The sequence below is a fragment of the Otolemur garnettii genome, unplaced genomic scaffold (genome assembly GCF_000181295.1).
Source record: "Otolemur garnettii isolate 467f Iridium unplaced genomic scaffold, OtoGar3 scaffold00020, whole genome shotgun sequence".
NCBI classification, from domain to species: Eukaryota; Metazoa; Chordata; class Mammalia; order Primates; family Galagidae; genus Otolemur; species Otolemur garnettii.
The window spans coordinates 20389638-20410334 of record NW_003852415.1 but is presented as its reverse complement, the minus strand read 5'-3'; the positions used below and the strand labels follow the sequence as shown (position 1 = coordinate 20410334).

At 45.9% G+C, this 20697-nt stretch overlaps 1 protein-coding gene across 1 annotated transcript; it reads left to right on the top strand.

The window, feature by feature from the left end:
- The first annotated feature begins 5563 nt into the window (after positions 1–5563).
- Positions 5564–15967, top strand: SERPINA12 (serpin family A member 12). The gene is made up of 4 exons (XM_003787013.1): positions 5564–6197; positions 7911–8181; positions 13880–14027; positions 15776–15967. Exons 1-4 carry the CDS (start codon positions 5564–5566, stop codon positions 15965–15967), a joined length of 1245 nt encoding a protein of 414 aa, XP_003787061.1.
- Positions 15968–20697: the final 4730 nt, after the last annotated feature.

The following is a 20697-nucleotide window of genomic DNA, read 5'->3' as shown; positions in this document are numbered from 1 at the left end:
CAAACCAAACACACACATTCCAAACTAAAAGCCAACAAAGATTGCTCAACTCAGGAGAAGAACCTATCAATTTATTGAGAAATAACCAGTTGGTCAGCTATTTTACTTGATGGAATTAAAAACTTAGCCTACTCAGGCATCTAACCCATCTGACAAATTTGGGTCAGTGTAGGACTGATGATGGACAGGCCCAGAATGGAGCTAATGTGGGCTGTTTTGGGGTGGGAGGGAATAGGCCAGGTAGTTGTTTTGGGGGGACTGAAGCAGTAGGCCCAGTGGGGACCACCACAGAGGGACACAAGCTTGCAGACATGGGAGGAAGCTAAGACCGGGCGAGGCCAGGGTGTGGGCTGTGTCCCCAGGGGAGGGGAGGAGGGGAGTACAGCCAGCTGATTAGCAGCATGTAGTGGAGAAGAGACCAAATTACCCCCCAGCCCCCATTTAATAGATGAAGACTTGCCTCCCACTACCTAACAAACACGTGAGTGGGAAAAGGCCAATAACCAGATTCAGAATTCCGTAATCAGTTCTCATTTCTGAAACTCGATAGAGAAAACTTTTAGGGGCCAAGAATGAAGGGTCCCTGTAAAGCTATCATGCAGGTGTTTCTGGGCTAGAGCTGTCTGCAGTTTCTGTCCCTGCTCCAGGTCTGCCCAGCCCTGACTTGTCCCCACGGCTCCTACCCAGGTTGCTCAACATCACTGTGTCTCAGCTGCTTGGCAACCCCTCTGCAGACAACGTTCACTCAGCTCCCAGAGTGACATGTCTTAACTTCTCCACTCCTAGGCATTGGGAAATAGTGCCCACTCAGAACAGCAGAAGCTTCTATTTTTAATCTAGGAAGGCTTTGTAAATAGTCCAGCCTACTAACCCCTGAGATTAAATCCTTTCTCTTTTCTCTTTTCTTTTGTTTATCTTGAATATCCTATGAATTTTACTAATTTCTTTTCCATAACCTATTTTCAGACAGTCCATAGGGCCTTTATTCATCACCAACTATTTTTCATTTTTACCAAAAAAAAGAAAAAAAAAAAAGGAGTCCTTGGGAATGGAAGGTGCTTAGAGAACACCAAGGCTCAAAGAGGGAAAGTGCATTCCAGAACATTCCACTGCTGAGATCAGAGCACAGAACTCCTGACTTATTAGTAGTCCTGAAATTTTCTTTTTTATTTTGACTTGTATTTGTTAGAATATTTTGGCTTCAAGGAACTGACCCTGTAACTTGTCATAGGTAGGAAGAGTCTAGAGGTATGTGTGGGAGTCTGGGGTCAGCTTCATCAGTGGCTCCATTTCCAGCTCCTTTGCAAAGCCCTTGTTTACATCCTCCTTGTGTTCTGGCTGTGTCTGACAGTAACTTCTCTCTGGGAGTGAAAGGGCTGCCACACTATCTGCCTAGGACACCCAGGGAAGAGAGAAGGCAGCACCCCAAGATTCCAATACACAGTCCTGAAATTTACCCCCACTGGACTCCTAAGTTACACGCCCTTCCTAAACAAGCACCAGGGCAGAAATTCTCACCTGCACTGATTGGCTCAGGTCTGGCTTCTGAACCAACATTAGCAGGGGACTTGTGATTACCCAGAACCAGTCAGATCCTCCCTTGGACTTGGGGATGTGGCTCTGTCCTGAGGCTCAGGGACTGCCTGAAGCAAACATAAACACAGAGCAGGAGGAGGAAAAAGAGGAGGAGAAGGAGAAGGAGAAGGAGAAGGAGAAGGAGAAGGAGAAGGAGAAGGAGAAGGAGAAGGAGAAGGAGAAGGAGAAGGAGAAGGAGAAGGAGAAGTTGTTCTGGGTAGATGCCCAGTAATGGGATTGCAGGATCAAATGGGAGGTCTGGTATGAGTTCTCTGAGGATTCTTCATATTTCCTTCCAAACAGGTTGTATTAGTTTGCAGTCCCACCAGTGGTGAAAAAGTGTTCCCTTCTTTCCACATCCACGCCAGCATCTGCAGCGATGAGATTTTTGTGATGTGGGCCATTTTCACTGGTGCTATCCCAGAGTGGTTTTGATTTGCATTTCTCTAATAATTAGGGACAATGAGCATTTTTTCATGTTTGTTAGCCATTTGTCTTCTTTAGAGAAGGTTCTATTCATGTCTCTTGCCCATTGATATAAGGGATTGTTGGCTCTTTTTACATTGATTAACTTGAGTTTTCTGTAGACCCTAGTTATCAAGCTTTTGTCCACTTCATAATATGCAAATATCTTTTCCCATTCTGATGATTACCTGTTTGCTGTGGTTATTGTCTCCTTAGCTGTACAGAAGCTATTCAGTTTAATTAAGTCCCATTTGTTTGTTTGTATTGTTTTTGCAATTGTCTTATGGACAATTTTGTTGTTGTTGCAATTATCTTCCTTTTTGGAAGGAAGTATGGAGAATCCTCGAAGAACTCAAGAAGACTTACAAAATCTTCTTCATAAAGTCTTTCCCCAGGGTGATAACGTCAAGTGTTTTCCCCATACTTTCTTTGAGGATTTTTACTTTTTCATCTCTTAGATTTAGATCTTTGAATCAATTTTAGTGAGTGGAGAAAGGTTTGGGTCCAGTTTCAGTCTTTTACATGTGGTTATTTTTTGTGCTGATACCATACTGTTTTGATCATTATGGCCTTGTAGTACAGTCTAAAGTCTGGTAGGCTGATGCCCCCAGCTTTGTTTTTATTACTAAGAAAAAAATTTTATCATAAAGACATTGTCACTAAACTGTTTATTGCAGCTCAATTTATAATTGCCAAGGTATGGAAGCAACCTAAATGCCCACCAATGCAGGAATGGATTAACAAGCTGTGGTATATGTATACCATGGAATACTATTCAGCCATTTAACAAGATGGAGACTTTACATCTTTTGTATTTAACCTGGATGGAGGTGGAAAGCATTCTTCTTAGTAAAGCAATAAGAATGGAGAAACAAGAATCTAGTGTACTCAATTCTGATGTGAGGACAATTGTTGACTTAGTACGTGGTGGGGGGGTGGAGGAATAGGGAAGTGGTAAGAGGGAAGAGGGCAGGAGGGAGGTATTGGGGGATCACGGGGTGTGACACAACTATAAGAGGGACTTTACCTAACAAATGCAATAGTGTAACCTCGTTCTTTGTACCCTCAATGAATCCCCAACAATAAAAAGAAAAAAGAAACCACAGGTTCACTCTAACCAGGCTAATTTTGTGAAATGAACAGCCAGTAGATTTATAACTAACACATTCAGTGTAGGGAATAGCAACAATCAGTTTAAATGCAGTGATTATAATGTTGATATAAAGAATGTTCTGGTTGAAGCAATAGGTGACCATCCACAAAAGCTCTTTTAATTATTTTTAATAGTGAATGTCAAATAAAAATCATTATTTGTCCTGTTGTAACCATTACACCCCTAGAAAGAAAAGGTTGCAGAATCTAGAAGCAAAAGTTTAAAGGACTTTTTTCCTTCTATTCCATTTTATAGAGTCAATAGATTTGAAGATATTGTCGTGGTGGTGGGAGTTAGGTCATATACTTTAGGTAGGTATGATTTTATGGTGATCATAGTTATCCAATCTAAAAACTTTAAAAATGTTATATTTTAAAGATAACTACAAGCCTTAGAAATCACATGAAAATATGATAGATTTATTGCTTATTTATTTATTGCAGAAATAAAAATTATGCAATTAAAAAAAAAGAAGGGAAAGATGTTCTGTTGGGAAGCTGGAAGGCAGAGTAGGGAGCGATGGATAGTAGCCACTAGCATCTTCCAGTACTATACCGTAAACTCCTTCAAGACCCGTGTCTGCCATGATAAAAGCTCTGTCTAAGGAACCTAGCATAGAAAGATTTGGGCACAAAGATATCAGAATTTGGAGGCACTCCTATGCACAGGGACTTCATCTGTTCATTCAGTCAACCACAAAGAACTTACTGCGTGTCACGCACTGGGATTTAGATACAGTGGACCCTGACGGGGCCTGGTCCAGTTCCTCTTTGTTGGTGGTGCTGTGAGGGTTGGCTGCTGATAGCTCACAAATTCACTCTCCTCTCCAGAAAATTGTCTTTGGCTGAGAGGTGCTAACTGACCCAGGAAGTTATATACTATGCTCTGCATCTTGGAGACAGACACAGCCACCTATGACTGATTTTTTCCAAAAAGCCATCTTTGAGGGATCTTCTGCTGTGAATTGGGCCAAGGCTAGTTATTACCTGGGGCCATATCCTGGCTCCTTCTTTCCCATTCCCATCCTACATCCCTCAGTTCTCTATGGGCCCCTCCTGGGACAACCCCCTTGATACACAACCTGCACCTGAATCTCCAAGTCAGTCTCTGGTTCTAGGAACTCAATCTTAGATGACCACAAACAACCTGTACCACTGAGAAGTCCATTCTTTCCCATGGATTATAGTTATGTAAAAATGTAAATTGCAGGAACAAAGCAGAGTAAGTGGCATAATGAAGGACCAAGCAAAGCCATCTTCCTTCATATAAATTGGTATAAAAATCATGACAGTAGTTTGTCCAACTAGAGAAACCAATAAACTTTTTGGAATACCATTCTTTGTCTGCTCTTTGCAGCATTTGTTCTGGAGATAAGGGGAAAACAGTAAATAAAACTCTTATCCTCCAGAAGCTCACAGCTGAAAGTTGGTGAAAGGACCAGCAGTTGGGGCCACAAACAGTTGGTTGTTTCTCTGTATGATGCCACCCCTTTTCCCTCCATGAAAAGGGTGCAAGGAAGAAGGTTTCTTGGAGACCTAGGTCCTCCTGAAGTTGGTATCCACCATGTAGGGACTGTGCAATCTTAGACAAAGGGTTCGATTTCTGCAAGTTACTCAGGATTATTTGAAGAAAAAAATCAAATTCAAACCATCCTACCCTAAAAGGGAAATTTATTGGCTCTTAAAGAAAAATGGAGATGGTTGGTAAATCAAGGTGAAGCCCCATACAGGGACTGCAAAAGTGTCATTGGGTGTGTCTGTCCATCTTTGTCTCTTAATCTCCCTCTATCTCTCTTCTATCTTTCTACATATGGAGGTCATGGTGACATTCGACTACATCATTAATTCTGTTATTAATAATGATCATTAATGACTACATCATTAATTCCCACAGTCAAGAGGAATTTGCATTCTCCAGGAAAGATACTGATTGATTGATCTGATTTTGGTCACATCCTCATTTTTTAACCAGTCGGTATGGCAATGAGATGGAGTGTTAGAATGACATGGTCTGGTTCATGTGCCTGCCTATACTGTGGGATGCTCTCACTGTGGGCTAATGAAGAGGAGGATAGAAGTTCCTCAAAAAAAGTGAGACACTGTTACCATAAGATAGGGAGGTGGGTGTAGAAACAAGAGCTAGTTTCCATATTCAGTTCTTTCATTATGATATAGGGACAAGCATTTCTAGTTCCCAGGGTGATTGTACAGGTTAAGTTCCATAAAGGCTATCAAAGCACTCATAAACCAGTCACTGTATTTCTTCTTTCATGTGGTCTTCCTTGTGGGTGAGAGAGGGGCACTTCAGTTCTTTCATTCTTTTATCTGCTAACCTCAGGTCTACAATTCAACAGGACAATCCCCAGGGAACATGAACCTCACGCTGGGCCTGGCCCTTTTCCTGGCTGGCCTTCTCACTGTGAAAGGTCTTCTGAAGCCCAAGTTCTCACCACAGAATCATGGAGCTTTGAACCAGGCCCCAGACTGGAGGGGAAGGATAGCAGCCAAGGAGCTTGCAAAGCGGAATGTAAATTTTGGCTTCAAATTGCTCAAAAAGCTGTCCTCCAGAGATCGTGGCAAGAACATCTTCCTTTCTCCCTTAAGTATCTCTACAGCTTTTGCCATGCTGTGTCTGGGTGCTGAGGATCCCACCCTGGCTGAGATAAAGCAGGGGTTCAACTTTAGGAACATGCCAACGAAAGACCTTCATGAGGGCTTCCATTTTATTATCCGCAGGCTGAACCAGGAGACCAAGAACCTCAAGGTAAGACTTGGGAACACTCTATTCATTGACCCAAAGCTGCAGCCACAGCAGAAGTTTCTGAAAGACATCAAGAACTTGTACTATGCAGATGCCATCCCCACCAACTTTCAGAACTTGGAAAATACTCGGCAGGAAATCAATGACTATATCAGTCAGAAAACCCATGGGAGAATTAACAACCTGGTCAAGAATATAGACTCTGGCACTATGATGCTTCTTACAAATTATATTTTCTTTCGAGGTAAGGCTTATGGTATGTTGGCACGGAAAGGATAGGATGACCATTAGACTTGGATTAAAAAAGTGGGTTGGCCACTAGTTTGTTCTGTGTCCTTGAATTCATATGTGATTGATCTCTCAGAACTCTACTTCTGATATCTGTAAAAGGAGTACCATGATACATAACACATCCAACAATTACTAGGATTCAAACTGGAAATGTATGTGAAATGAGCTTTGTGAAATCTAATTCATTCCCCATATGTAATATTTTCATTATTGCTGATTATTCTAACACAACATTGGTTGTGTAGGTTGGAGTGACATTTTGTCCCCATTTCTTAGATAAGAAAAAAAATCAGAGAGATTAATTGACTTACTTGAAGTCACAAAGCCATTCATGAGAATCAGGACTAGAACTCATTTCTCTTGGCCCTAGGGCTGTGTGCTTCCCACCACTCCAGGTAGACACCCAGGTTGGTGACTGTGTTGACTATAGTGATGATGATCACTTGATAGATGCCTTGGTGCCTTAACAGACTTTATATATATTTCCCAAATATGAGAGAAAGAGAGACTAGAAAAAAAGATGGAAGAATGTTCTGAAATTTGAGCTTCATTCCCTGTCACTATACACACCATTCACACAATACATGTACCCACATGTGTTGGCCAAAACAAGTAAAACTCAGAGGCCAACACTCCTCAGTCCAGGCAAAATCACTGCTGGGCTTGTCAGCAATGTGGTACTGAATATGGAAATTTAAGCTTCCCCAAATCCACTGGGAAATTGATGAGTATAAAGGAAAAAAAGAAAATGATATTGGCATTCTGAAACTTCAGGTTTCCCAAACCAGAGGAGAAAGAATTTTGAATTTCCTAAAGTCTCTATGTTTTCTAGATCACAGCAGGAACAGTGACAATAATAATAATGCTGATGGTGACTAGCATCCACTCAACACTCTCTGTACACTATTACTGAGCTGTGCTTCTGCTGCTTTATCCTGATAAGTCTCAAAGTAGCCCTATGAAGTACCTGTAAATATCCCCATTCTGTGCAAAAGGACCATGAAGTCAGGGAAAATAGAGATATTTGTCCAAGGTGGTCCATTAAAAACAATGAAGCCATGATTTAAAATTAGGGACTTGGCCCTATAATTTGGTCTCTGAGGGTAGCAGGTTTAAAAAGACTCAGGTTTGAGTTTATGACCAATGGAGTCAACCCATCATCATGATCAAAAAGTAGAGGGGCTACACACCCAGCTTTTTGTGTTCACTGCTCTTTAACAAGCTTCCAAAGGCAGTCTTTTACATTAGTTTTCTCAGCCTCCACAGAGCAGCTCTTTCAAGGCAAACTTAGGATGGAGTCAAGCATTTTTACTCATACCAGACCCAATTATGCTCCATTAAATATAATGCAGTTCCCTCTGTTAGGACATAATCTACAGGCCTTTTCAGGCTCAGGGGCACCTGGGCTTGTGGCAGTCTGCCACTGTCCTCTTAGTATAGCTTCCCTACTCAGGACTTTGCGGGATTATTTGGCTTGAGCCCATCTCATCAGAAGTCTTCAGGGCATTGCATGAGGACAGGGATTCATGGAGTCCATACCTTACATCCCAGAATATTCAGACCCTTTACCCTGAATCTATGTGGATAGAGACCAATAGTTAGTAGGATGCAGTCATCTCTTTTCCCACAGGAAACTTATGTTGCTTTGTCATTCTTTAATCCTAAGCCAAGTGGCAATATGAGTTTGATCCAAAATTAACTAAAGAGGAAGATTTCACTCTGGAGAGCCAGAAGTCAGTGAAGGTGCCCATGATGTTCCGTGGAGGCATGTACAAAGTTGGCCGTGATGAGCAGCTCTCCTGTACCATCCTGGAAATACCCTACCTGAAAAACATCACAGCCACCTTCATTCTTCCTGATGAAGGCAAGATGGAGCAACTGGAAGAGGCCTTGCAGGCAGATATCCTGTCCAGATTCAAAACATCAATGTCAGAGAGGTAAGGAGTGTCCTTGGCTCATGCACTATCTTCCTTATTCCTGCCTCTTCTCCTACTCTATTTCTTCCATCTCAGATTTCTTGAACTCTTGCCTCATGGCCAAGTCCTCTGCTGGGCTCTATAATGCGCTTGTATTATAGTGGGAAGCAGAGTGAGAAACAAGTCAGAGGAATACAGTGAACCACTTGCTCTTTGAAAGAGATGCATTAAAACTACAGGAGTGCAGCAGGTGGAGTCTTGGTGGAGGGTGGTGGTCAAGGAGGGCTTCAAGAGGAGTTGGCATTGGAGCTAATTTTTTAAGGCTGGGTAGCCATCTGTTTGGAAGGGAGAAGAGTGATGGAATCCTGAGTAAAGGAGTCTGCAAGGACAAATGCAGATTATAAGAAGAAGTGGTAAGTTCATTGCAAATAGAATGACATTTTCAACTGTGGAGTCACAATAAAACCAGTGAAGTATGTCCATGTAACTTAAGGACCAAGAAGAGTAAATATTTTCCTTTTAAGACATAAACTTAGAACATAGTTATAGTAAGCCTACATAATCCCTCTTAGGCACTTTCTTACTGATAGATTTTCTTGGGAAAAGTAAGGGTTGGTATTGAGATTAAGTCCTAGGGACTTGGTGTCATTGTGAATGAGCATGGTGCCTTGAAAGTGGCTAGGCAAGAGAAGGATCTCTGACAGCCAGGAGTGGTGGGGGATGAAGCAGAGAGGGGATAGGAGTAGTGTCAGATGTCTTCCGCCCTGCTTTTCTGTCCTCCTTTTCACCTTGTCCCTGCCGTCATCCTCCATCCAGCACCATAAAAGTCTTCACTGAGAACCTCTTTCATGCCTAAGGTGCTGTTGGGCACCATGGAGGGTTCCAAGAGAGGCAGAGACAATGCTAGGGCTGAATTGGGCTACCATTAGGTGGCAACTGAACTGACAGTATTACTTTCCCATGGGAACACATCCTTGGAAGAATTGCAACTCTTTTGTATAGAATTAACCTGAAACCTCATGAAAGGGAGATACTGGTTCTTAATGCTTCAGATAAACTGCTTCAGAGTTCCAGGAGGGAGAATGGAGAAGACCTCTTAGGAGAGCTGTTGTCCCTTGGGAGCTGCACAGCCTCAACTCACCTTCCCACTTAGAACTGGGGTGGCAAAAATTGGCAAAGCATGGCCACTAACATGGAAGGAGAGCTCTGGGTCTCAACCTTAGCTGAGACCTGGCTTTCTCCTCTGTGATGTGTGACTATAATATTGGCAACTTCAGAGGAGTCTGAAGAGAATTAAATGTGGCTGAGCACAGCCTTATACCGCAAATGTGAGTTCCTATCTCCTCCTCTGATCAGCTGAAGAGGCAGAGTCCCAAAGTTCTCAGTGGGCATTTTGAACCTCTCATTTACTGAATGACAGGTGTCCTCAAAATATAACCTTCTTACCCTCAGGATGGAACCCCAGGATGGCAGCTAAGCCATTGAAAGCAAAGGTGTGGCATCACTTAATGGGTAGATACCTGGGAAGGGCAAAAAGTTTTCCACCTGCACTCTACAGAGTCCTAGAGTTCACAGAGGTGTCTTGAGGGAATTCCTTAGGGAATTGGTAGTGCACAAGGTGAAGGGACAGTAGAAGATAAGAAGGACAGCAGACCCTCCACACCACTTTGTCTAGAAGTCCTGGCTTTATGAGACCTGGGCTCCATAGATCATATTTCCTTTAGTACTCAGATGACAGTGACTTGAGACCTTATAGTTGGTTTTCTGGAACTCAGGACCCTGCGTGCACCCTGAGTGCACCCCATTCTATCTCCAATTATTTCTGACAACTTCCCATGGGGTTGCAGCTTTGGTGCTAATACTAGGAATTCCCTGTCCCCTCACCAAGGCTCTCTGCATCCCTGGTACTGTGACCACCATCAGGCCACCACTAACAGCACAGAGTTGTTCCTTGGGCATGGACATCATGTCTCCAGCTTTAGGGTGGGACACACACTCCTCTCTTTCCTCCTTTACCCAAGCCTGGAAGAGATACATCAAGAGGTCTTGTAGACCAGCACCACCCTTACTGGAGGTTTAGGGATAACAGAATCAGTGCTCCTAAAAGTGTCCAGGGATAACTTACAGTGCATAGCAGTGACCTCTCCTGACATCCAAGTGCAGGCTACTCTCAGGGCTTCTAGCAGGGAGCCCCTCACTTCTAGTCTAGTGCCTGGTCTACCTCCCCCATCCCACCAGGATTGCTCCCAGCATCTCCATGCCTTGAGGCCATGAAGGGGAGGGTTTCTCTCACTCCAGACATGTCCTTCCTCCCCATTGACTCTTGGCCCTAAAATTACAGATGGTAGTCATGTCCACCTCCCCATGGGAAACTCCATATCTACCTGCAGGGCAGTGGACTCGGTCACAGTTTCCAGGGAATTACGTTTCGTCAGGACATGGGTAGGTCAACATTCCTACCTTCAAAGTGCATTGGATCTGAAAGACAAGGGGTCAAGTTGCTTTGATTTATAGGCAGGGAGCCTAGCCAAACCACTTCAGTGGACGGGGAGAGGACAGGCTATTCCGGTGTGCTCTTTGTGAGGTCCCCTCCACACTGTAAGACCCAGGAAACACTAACGAGAAAAATCCTTTCCCAAGGAGAAGTAATAAAGTCTACATACCCCTAAAGGACACTCCCCAACTTACATGTGTGTAGAACATGTTAGAATTTAGGCTGCGGATGACTGGCCTCTGCAGGAGGCTGACAGCTACTTTGTATTTACATAACTAAAGGCCTGCAGCTGTTCTGATTTTCCCAGGGTCTACCTTTAGGGGGCACCAAACTGTTGGTGGCTTTTCCATGTGCACTGGGAGATGCATCCACCTGCCAGCAGCAGACTGCATTTTCTGCCTTCCCACTTTGGCACAAACCAAAGCCAATCTCCCCAGTTGTGCACTGCATCCGCTCTCTACATCAGCAAATGTTTTTGTGCTCTACTGAATCGTTCCCTTCAGATACAGAGGTCCTATTTTTTTCCCATCATAAAACCTCACAGGAGCTCAGAGATAACTTACAGTGCACAGAAGTGGCTTCCATGCAAGACAGACAAAGCAGGGATCTGCCTCTGTATGGGGAGGCCTGAGGCTTGTGCTGACCTACAGAAAATCTCAATGGTATACTTTCTACGAACTTAAAGCCTTCTCTTGACCTGCACACCCCTCAGTGATTGCTCGGTGTTGTCTGTTCCCTTGCAGGGAAAGGCCTTGAGGCATTTGCCTCCATTCATGGTCCTTGTTCCTCTCATACTCTCCTAAACCCACTCCTGGCAGGCTCTGAGTGCACCTCTCACAGGAGTCTCCATTACCAGAGTACCAGGGAGTCCGTGCTGTAGAACCCAGAGGTCAGCCTCGGGCCTCTGTCTGACCTGTTGCTCTCCAACCTCCTTACTAGGCTTCCAGGCCTGCACTCCCTGGGGGCCTCCTGCCTTTCTCTTTCTCAGCACTCTTTGCTGGAGACTCCTCTCATCCTCCTGGTCTCAGAGCCAAGAGCCTTGCAGCTCAGGCCTTATGCCCCTTACCTTTCTGCTTTCACCCCTGGTGAGCACACCAGCCTCCGAGGTTTATACACCATATCTGTTACCACGACTCACATTTCCACTCCCTGCTCCACTTCTCCCCTCCAAACTCCAGGGATCCTTCTGCATGCCCAGGGTCTACCCTGGGTGTCTGATGGGATCTCAGTGTCAATATGTCCAGAATAGCATCATGATTGGCCTCTACAGAACCTCCCAGAGCTCGCCCACCTTTTCAGTGGCCACTCTGTCCTCATAGTTGCTGACAACCTGGTAGCCATCCAGGAAACCCCAGTCTACATTAAAACCATCTCTGGAATCCACTCTCCAGAAACTATCTCTGTGGCTCCCGACATCTCACGACCACACTAGCTTCCAAAGTGGGTCTCCCACCATCACTTCTTGCCCGCCACAAACACACACCAGCAGCAGGACCAAGAGTGGATTCTATTTTATTTTTTTTTCAGGGTAACAAAGTGGTTTTATTTAGGAAAAACAAAGAGAAAGTTTAGAGCACTTCCAAAAAGGGTTGGACATGGGTCCCTCTCATGAAGGAGAAAAGGCAAGAGAGACCAGGAGTGGATTCCCTAGAGAGCTGATCCTTTGAGGTCTTAAGCAAGATCGCAGCATTCCTCTGTTTCAAATCCTACAGTGACCCCCTATATTATTCCAGAAAAACAGGCCAGTTTGCCTAACTCCTTTGCCTCCTTCAATGTTAAATCTTATGCTTTGCTTCAGCACTCCTGACCTATATCTTTTTCTCAGCACTCACTGGCCTCTTATGTACCAACAGCACATGTGTGTGAGAGACAGACTTAGCTGATATTGCTCATTGTACTGATTTTATTGTCCATTTTCCTTGCTAGAACACAAGGTCGGGGGTAGGGATCTTTGCCTGTCCTATTCACGGATGCATCTCAAGCAACTAGACTACCACCTGGTATCCAGTAGGCACTTAATAATTGAGTGAATGAATGAGTGGAAACATACATTTGGCTTGTCAATGGTATTTAAAGCCATGACCCTGAATGAGACCCCTGTGGAGGGAGTGAAGGTAGAACAGAGAGGGGGCCCACCGCAGCACAGCCCCTGAGCCCACAGTAAGGGCAGCCAGCCTCAGGTGAGAGGAGTGGTTGGGAGGGAGAGGAAACTTGAGGGGGAAGACTTGGGCTGGAAGCTTCATGCTGGAGAAAGGGATCCACAGGCAGGGGCTGTTCACTGCTGGGTGTCCATGGTGACTCTAGGAAAAGCTGCTTTCATGAAATGTGGAGGTCACAGGCCAGACTGGAGTGGCTTAAGGCAATAATGGTGGGGACCATCTCAGCTATCAGAGGGAGAAAAGAGATGGAAGCTGGAGAGGTGCCTCAGGGCCCAGGGAGATGTTTTTGCTTTTGATTTTTAAGATGGGGGTAATCCTAGCGTGCACTCTGCTCCTGCATTGGTCAAGGAGCAGGAGTGATTATGCTTATGGATGATTCAGGCCAGACAGGAAACAGTCAGGAATGAGGTCCTTCATGGGTGAGAGGGAATGGGGACCAGAGCCTGCAGGCACCTCAGGGACACCTGGCCCCAGGTTCTGGGGAGGGAGGCCGACACAGGCCTAGCCACAGAGGATGTGATGCTGCCACATCAAAGGCAAGAAGACAGACACCTGCCACCACTACTGTCTGCTGAGCCCCTTAGATGCGTTTATCTCAGTGCTCCTGGTGTCCTGTGCGTGTTACGCTTACCATCCTCCTTTTTACACAAGTGACTTAGAGAGATAAGGTCATTTCCCTCAAGACATGGAGCTGATGAGAAGCAGAGTGTATTTGAACTCCGTTCTGCCTGGCTGCCAGTCTCGGAGGCTCTGCTGCCTCCAGCTTCAGGTCCACCAGAGTTAGGACTGGCTCAGGACTTAGGTGTGGCAGAGACTTATGGCAGGGACTTGAGGACATTTCCTGTGGATGAGGGCTCTGGGGAAGGCTGGTGGACGCAGGCTCTTATTTTAGGAAGCACAAGGTATTTTGAAAACCCAGGTTTGAGGAGCCCCTCCTCATTCTGTGAATAAAGAGAGATGATCTGAGACAGAGACCTGTGGGGTTGGGAAGACAAATGTCTCATTTATCGTCTAAACTGGAAAATGTAGGGCTGGACCATCGTGTTTGTCACTTTCAACTCCCCAGGGTTGTCGATGTGTCTGTGCCCAGACTTCACATCACTGGCACTTATGACCTGAAGAAGATGCTCTCCCTCGTGGGTGTCAACAAAATCTTTGAGGAGCACGGCGATCTCACCAGGATCTCCCCTCACCTCAGCCTGAAAGTAGGCGAGGTAAGCCGGGCCTGCCTGGATGCTGCCCCCTTCAGCCTCGGCCAGAGCCACCATCACAGTGGCTGTATAAGGAAGGATTCCAACTGCTAGGAGGGCAGCCTTGAATCTAGCTCTGCCCTTGACCAGATGTGTGATCCTAGGCAAACCATATAACCTCCCCAAGCCTCACATTTCCCATCTTTAAAATTCTTGCTTGTTTGGAAATCGATTCAATTCTGCAAACATCGAACCAGGATTGGAGCTTTTACCAGGCCTAGAACTGGTCCAAGTCTGGCCCAGACCCTCTCTCCAAGGCCTCATAGACATCTTAGGAGTAAGTGTTGGACATGTTCTACGTGACAAAGAGAGTGAAGGGCTCAGGGTCTCTAGCAAGGCTGAGCACCTGCCTTTTGGGACAAGAAGAGAAGGCATTTAGTCAGGGTCATCAGATTTAGCAGATGCAATATGAACTACCCAGTTAAGTTTGAATTTTAGATAAACAACAAATAATTGTTTAGTGTTCCCAGATCTTACACGGGACATGCACTAAAACATATTCATTGTTTACCTTGAATTCAAATCTAATAGAACATCTGGGTATTTTACCTGGCAACCTTACTTTTGGGTTAAAGGGGCATCAAGGATTTTAACCAGCAGAAATGGGCACAGGGAGGATCTTCTAGTCAGGGGACCAGCATAGCTGAGGCTGGGAGGTAGGAAAGCTGAGTTCTGGGCGGCAGGGATTGGTGAGCAAGAGGGGGTCCGTGGGGGAGATTCGAGCCAGTCTGGGAGGGATCTGTTGCCAAGCTAAGCCAGCTGCTTACAAGGGAAGACATGGATTTAGCTGTGTTTTCCAATTTGGAAGAGGGAAAAATGCAGTCAATAGAATTTTCTCACTTTTGAGTTTTTCTGCCACAAGCTCCGCCCCCCCCCCCACACTTTCTGTGGATCTTGAGTGAGTTCAATAGCTCCATTCTTTCCAGTAGTTAGGTGTGCTGAGAGCTGTGATTCTAACACAAGATATTGGCCTGTTTTTTGCAAGTAAAATTGTTAGATTTTCCCAGAGTGTCCTGAAGATCTCCATATATAGACACACACACACACACACAAACACACACATAAACACATGTACAGGGAAAATGGTAAATTATAGCTATATTCTCCATGTGTCAGTATATAAATATAAAATATGTAAAATATAATATGAGTTTGCTAATTTTCCCTACTTATGGCAACTTTTGGGACACCCTGTATACCCTAGAATGAAATGGGTCAGTATCCTATAGAGGCCCGTCACATTCCCAGTATCCATCACCTTGTCACAGATGCAGACACCAGTGGGGTGGGTCTGGGGTCTGAGTCATGGTTAACCTAGAATCTGGCTTCCTCTTAAACACACACCAGACGCATGAAAGGAGGTGCAGGAGGATTCAGGCAGGGATGCACTCAGCACCCTGTCACCCAGTCATGGCTCAACATACCCTTTCTGCCATGGTTATGGCAAATGACTCCCTGCAATCCCTGAGAAGGATAACACCCCCTACTCTATTTCTCGTCCCCCATCTTTTCCTTCTCGCTGTATCTGCCTGTCGAAAATCCTCTAGTGATGACAGCAGAAGAGCCAAGAGCCCTGGGGTGGCTGGTACTGATCAAGTTACTGCTGTATTGGGTGGTTTTGGCCAAGTTGTCTCCTTCTCTGGGCCTCTCGGGGCCTTTGGCCCATCATGTCTCTGAGCATCAAGAACTGACCTTGCCCTTGGTTCCCACAGGCAGTGCATAAGGCTGAGCTGAAGATGGATGAGAAGGGTACGGAAGGGGCTGCAGGCTCCGGAGCACAGACGCTGCCCATGGAGACACCAATGCCTGTCAAGATAAACAGACCCTATATATTAATGATTGGTGACCTGTTGACACCTTCCATACTTTTCTTGGGAAAGATTGTTAATCCTATTGAGAAATAAAGGGGAATTCTTGCTTGCTTGCTGCAGGTGCCAATTATGGCTTTGGGCTGAAAATGTTTCATCTCCCTGGGTTGGAGGCCCCATACACAGTGTAATTTAATCCTGCATCACCATCTCCCATGACTGCCCTTATGAGAGCTCCATGGCTATCAGGGCTCCTCTGCCCCATTTCCTCTCTTACCCCCTCTCTGCTCATTCCAATGCCGAGATCGGGTGCCCTCCACACTGTGGATGGTGTTTTCTCCCCTCCAGCAGACAGGGGTTTGTGTGATTTAGTAAACAGACACTTTTCTCCCCAGCCCCAGGTCTGCTGGGTGTTGGCGGATAATTTGGGGAAGGTATGAGCAAGTACCTGGGGTTTGGAGGGAGAGAGACCTGGGTTCAAATCCTAAAATGAGAAATCTTTGAGAAAGCAGCATACCCTCTCGGATCCTCATGTGAGACTCATGCTACTACCCTGTGAAGCTCTGAGGAAGCTCACACAGTGCTTTAGGAAGGTTAATCTCTCTTTAGGAGCTGGTGGCCTTGGGGAGTTGGCATGTGATCTATACTGTTATCTTCCACAGAGTGTCCAGGCAGGAGCTCTGGCCTCAGTCAGGTATCCAGGAAGTGTAGAAGCAGAGGTGAGGCCTAAAAAGAAGATCCTGCCCCCCCCACCCCAACCCCCCGTCTCGGGGTCAAAAGCAGGCCTTTTGTGTGAACCTGTTAGCAAGGTCAGCTGAATAGTGTATGGGGCCTCTGCACCTGCCCCAGAAAACACAACCCTGTAGAGTCTGTCTGTGACCGCCAGGGGGCACCAGGTGCACGCTGGGCTGCTTAGGCGCGTGTACTGAGCCGTCTCATTTCAGGCAGGTTCCTCTCCTCCTACAGTGAATTCCCAGTGCCTCTGGTGTTTTGGGAGGAGGGGATTCTGACTGGCTTGGCACTGAGAAGCCTGAGAGGGGACTTGTCATTCTCTGGAGTGTCTAGCAATTTGTCACTCTGGTGCCCTTTGTGTTCTGGTTACAGCTGCCCTGAGGGCAACCAGAAGGGACAGCTGTATGACAGACTAGAAACTGAGCCTCAGAGAAGTGAAGTGACTTCCTTAAGGCCTCAGGGTTAGCCACAGGCACCAAGAGCACCTGGCTTCTATTTTGGGGGGAAAAGGGAGGGGTCCTGCTCAGACCCAGGCAGGGAGATGCACAGCCCAGCCCCTCTCCAAGTGCCAGGCAGTAGACCCCCCTCCTCCATCCCTGCACAGACCACAGGCTAGTGGACAGTGCTAAGTGCTAAGATTGGAGATCCCAAGCATGTGCGGCTGTGGAAACTGTGCCTGGCATGCAGTACTGAGCTGCCGTGGGCAGGCTCCTACAGCCCTCGCTGGAGCCTCTGAGAGCACCACATGTTTTCCAGATATCTGCCATCTAAGCATTTGCCTCTGCCCTCCCTTCTAATGGGAATTCCCTCTTCCTGCCTAACAAACTCCTACTCTTCCTTTAATACTCAGGCCATTCTGATTTCTTCATGAACTTTTCTCCCCCTTTCCATTATATTCTAAGTAGCCCTCTAAGAAAGCTTCTCTATATGTGATGGCTGGTCGACCTGGATGTTCCCTCCACCCCTATGTGGGCTGCAGTCAATCCTGTGCTGGGCAGTGACTTACAGGCTGCCATCTCTGGCCTAGTTGTTAATATGAATAGACTGGCTCCTGCCTAATGGACTCAATATCTGGTGGGAACAGCAAGTAGACATACTTTTATCTGGAGCTGCAGGTGTGGGAAGGAGAGCTGGGGTGCTGGAAGAGTATGTCACAGGAGGGTCTGATCCAGTCCGGGGGGGGCCCAGGGCAGGCTTTCCTGGGGAGAGCTCCCAAAGCCGGAAACTCATCTGTTTTTAAACTGCTGCTATTGATTAAAACTGCATATATGTGTGTTTCTTCTAGTGCAGTTAATAACATATAAAATACTGGTTGGTGTCTCCAAGTGTGCCAATTATAATTAGGCATAAGCTCTAGTGCTTTATTCATTTTCCTTTCAACTAACTCTGTTTTTAAAAATAGTTATTGCACATCTTAAATATTTGTCAATATGATTTCCTACTTTAACAGCCATATTTGTATTCTTCACTACAGAAGTAAAGTCTATTTTAGAAAGATTTATAAAAAAAAAAAAAAAAAAGAGGAAAAAGGGTGGGAACAGAGGGAGCCTCCACCAAGCAGAAGGAATGATGCATGCACAGGTTTTGAGGTGGAAAGGTAGCCAGGGAGAGTGACTGGGATGAGATTGATGCTGCCAGAACAACAAAACCGGGCAGTAAGAGGGGAGCACTGAGGCTGGAGAGGTAGGTGGGGCTTTGTGGGCCACGGTGAGCATGCTGGTGTTTAACTGCAGAACTGTGGCGACAGGTCACAGGTGTTTAGCCGGAGAGTAATTTAGGCAAACTTGTGTGTTTTAAGTGTCCTTCTGGCTGCTGTCTAAATGTCCTTGTGTCCTTGTGCCCTTGTGCCCAGGCTAGTGCAAGACAGAGAGCATGTGCTTAGCCTGTGTTTGCTGGAAAGAAAGACTACTGTCACTGTTACCCTTGTCCCAACATAGCCAGCCACCTCCCTACTCTGCTCATGGTGTCCCACCTTGTCCGGAAGCTCTCTCGGCTTCCCGTCCTGTCCCACTCCCACCACTTCCTTTCAGTTGTTATTCAGCCTTCCAGGAAAGGTCAACTCCCACTTCTTTTCACGTTTGTGGACTAACCACCCTCATGAACGAATGCATGCATGAGTGAATGAATGAATGGATTTTGACTTTAATGTAACCAACGCTTCCCAGGGGCCTATCAGATCCTAGCACAGCACAAGGGCTATCACCACCCCACTGACCCACAGCCCTCCATGTTAGTGTGACCATCCCATTCTATTGATGGGGAAACTGAGGCTGGAGAAGATCATACAACTTGCCTAAAAGCCCACAGCTAGACAGCTACAGACAGACCACCAAATACAAGGCGCCTGAACATTTTCAGTTTTCATTAGTCCCCTCCATCTATCCGTTGATCTACTCGACAACTCTTTACTTAATGTCCACTCTGTGTCCGGAGCTGTCCTCAGGTGCATCAGTGAAAACAATAGAAGCAGATCATTTCCCTGTGCAGGCCTCAGGCTGGTAAAGACAGCAGATAATAAACAAGTGTAAAAAAGAAGTAAGAACATGAAGTGGAGCAGGTAAGCCTGACAAGAGGTGGTGCTGGCCGGGGTCAAGGCTGGCCTGCCTGAGAAGGCAGCTCTCACTGAAGGGACAATAGGTGTTATGAATCTGTTTTCCATGATCTCTGCTTCACACCCATCCTCTGGAGCCTCTTGGTCTGGAAGAGCACTGTGTCCCCGAAGTCCCCAATGTCAGAATTCCAGGTTCTGTAATGTGATCCAGCCTACTCTTCTGCCTGATGCAGAGAGGCTCTGTCCAGCCTCTGAGCAGGGGGCTGTCCTGCCTCTACCTGCACAAGCAGGGTGCCAGGAACCTGTCCCACTCGGCCCATAGCACTGACTGTCCAGGTGAGGTCATGAACGTGGGCACACACCAGAAGTGACAGGCTGATGCGCTGGCAAGGCTAATCACAGGTGGGAAGTCCTAGTCCCTGCTTCTCCCAGACACTGACTGTGTGGCCTAGGCAAATATCTTCTTCCTCTTGGGCTTCTGCTTCTCATTTGCACAATGATGGAGTTTCCCTGGGTGACCCCAAAGACCCATCTATTCAAGACAGCACTTTGGCACTCATGCACTACATGGAAGAACTGGCTCTGGAGTTTCATAGATAGTAATTCTTCCCTACATTTGTTTATTCAACAAGTCTTTGATGAGTATCCACTATGTGCCAGGCAGTATGCCAGGGATGCAGAAGCCAGAGTGAACAGGAGAGACAGGGACCCTGTCCAAGAAAAGCTTAGGGTCGCGTGGCCTGCTTCCTCCACATTTCCTAGTGTTCAGTTCAGGCCCAGCCAGGAGAACATTTCCTGCCCTGCTAAGTTCCCACATCTGTGGTCAGGTTCTACAACAGTGCAAAGCCAAGGTACCCTTCGTCTTTAAGAAACCAGCTCTCCACTAGTGCTCCATTTCTTAAATTTTATTTATCCCCGAACCACTTTCATGATTATAGCTGAATCCTCGTCTCTTTTGTACTATTTTGTACTCAAGATCTATCTTTGTATCAATTCATGTTTTGAACAAAGGGAAATTTGTTTAAATGAAAAACTAATACTACAATCATACATAGAAATCAGAATAACTCGCCACAGATAGAAAATAAACATGCACACAACAAAACTAATTCAGCGACTGAATTCCATCAAGACTGTTGCCTGCTGCAGGCTCCCACCCTGAAACCTGCTCTCCCTGGTCAAAGGAGAAAGTTGGCAAGTCCACACGGATGGGAACGATGGGCTGGCACCAAGCCAAGACTTTTTCCTTGAGGAGATCAGAAAGATCTAAAGAAAACTGGAAGAGGGAAGACTTTGACACTTCATGATTCCACGACGTGGGAAGAAATCACCAGAGATTGTTTAGCCTGTGAGCTCAGAGAGGCCACCGCCCCAATCCCTGGAGTCATAGGCTGAAGTTGGAATGTTTTTTTTGACTGATGTGCTTGACTAGCCTTCCTTTCTTTCTTTCCTTCCTTCCTTTCTTTCTTTCTTTCTTTCTTTCTTTCTTTCTTTCTTTCTTTCTTTCTTTCTTTCTTTCTTTCTTTCTTTCTTTCTTTCTTTC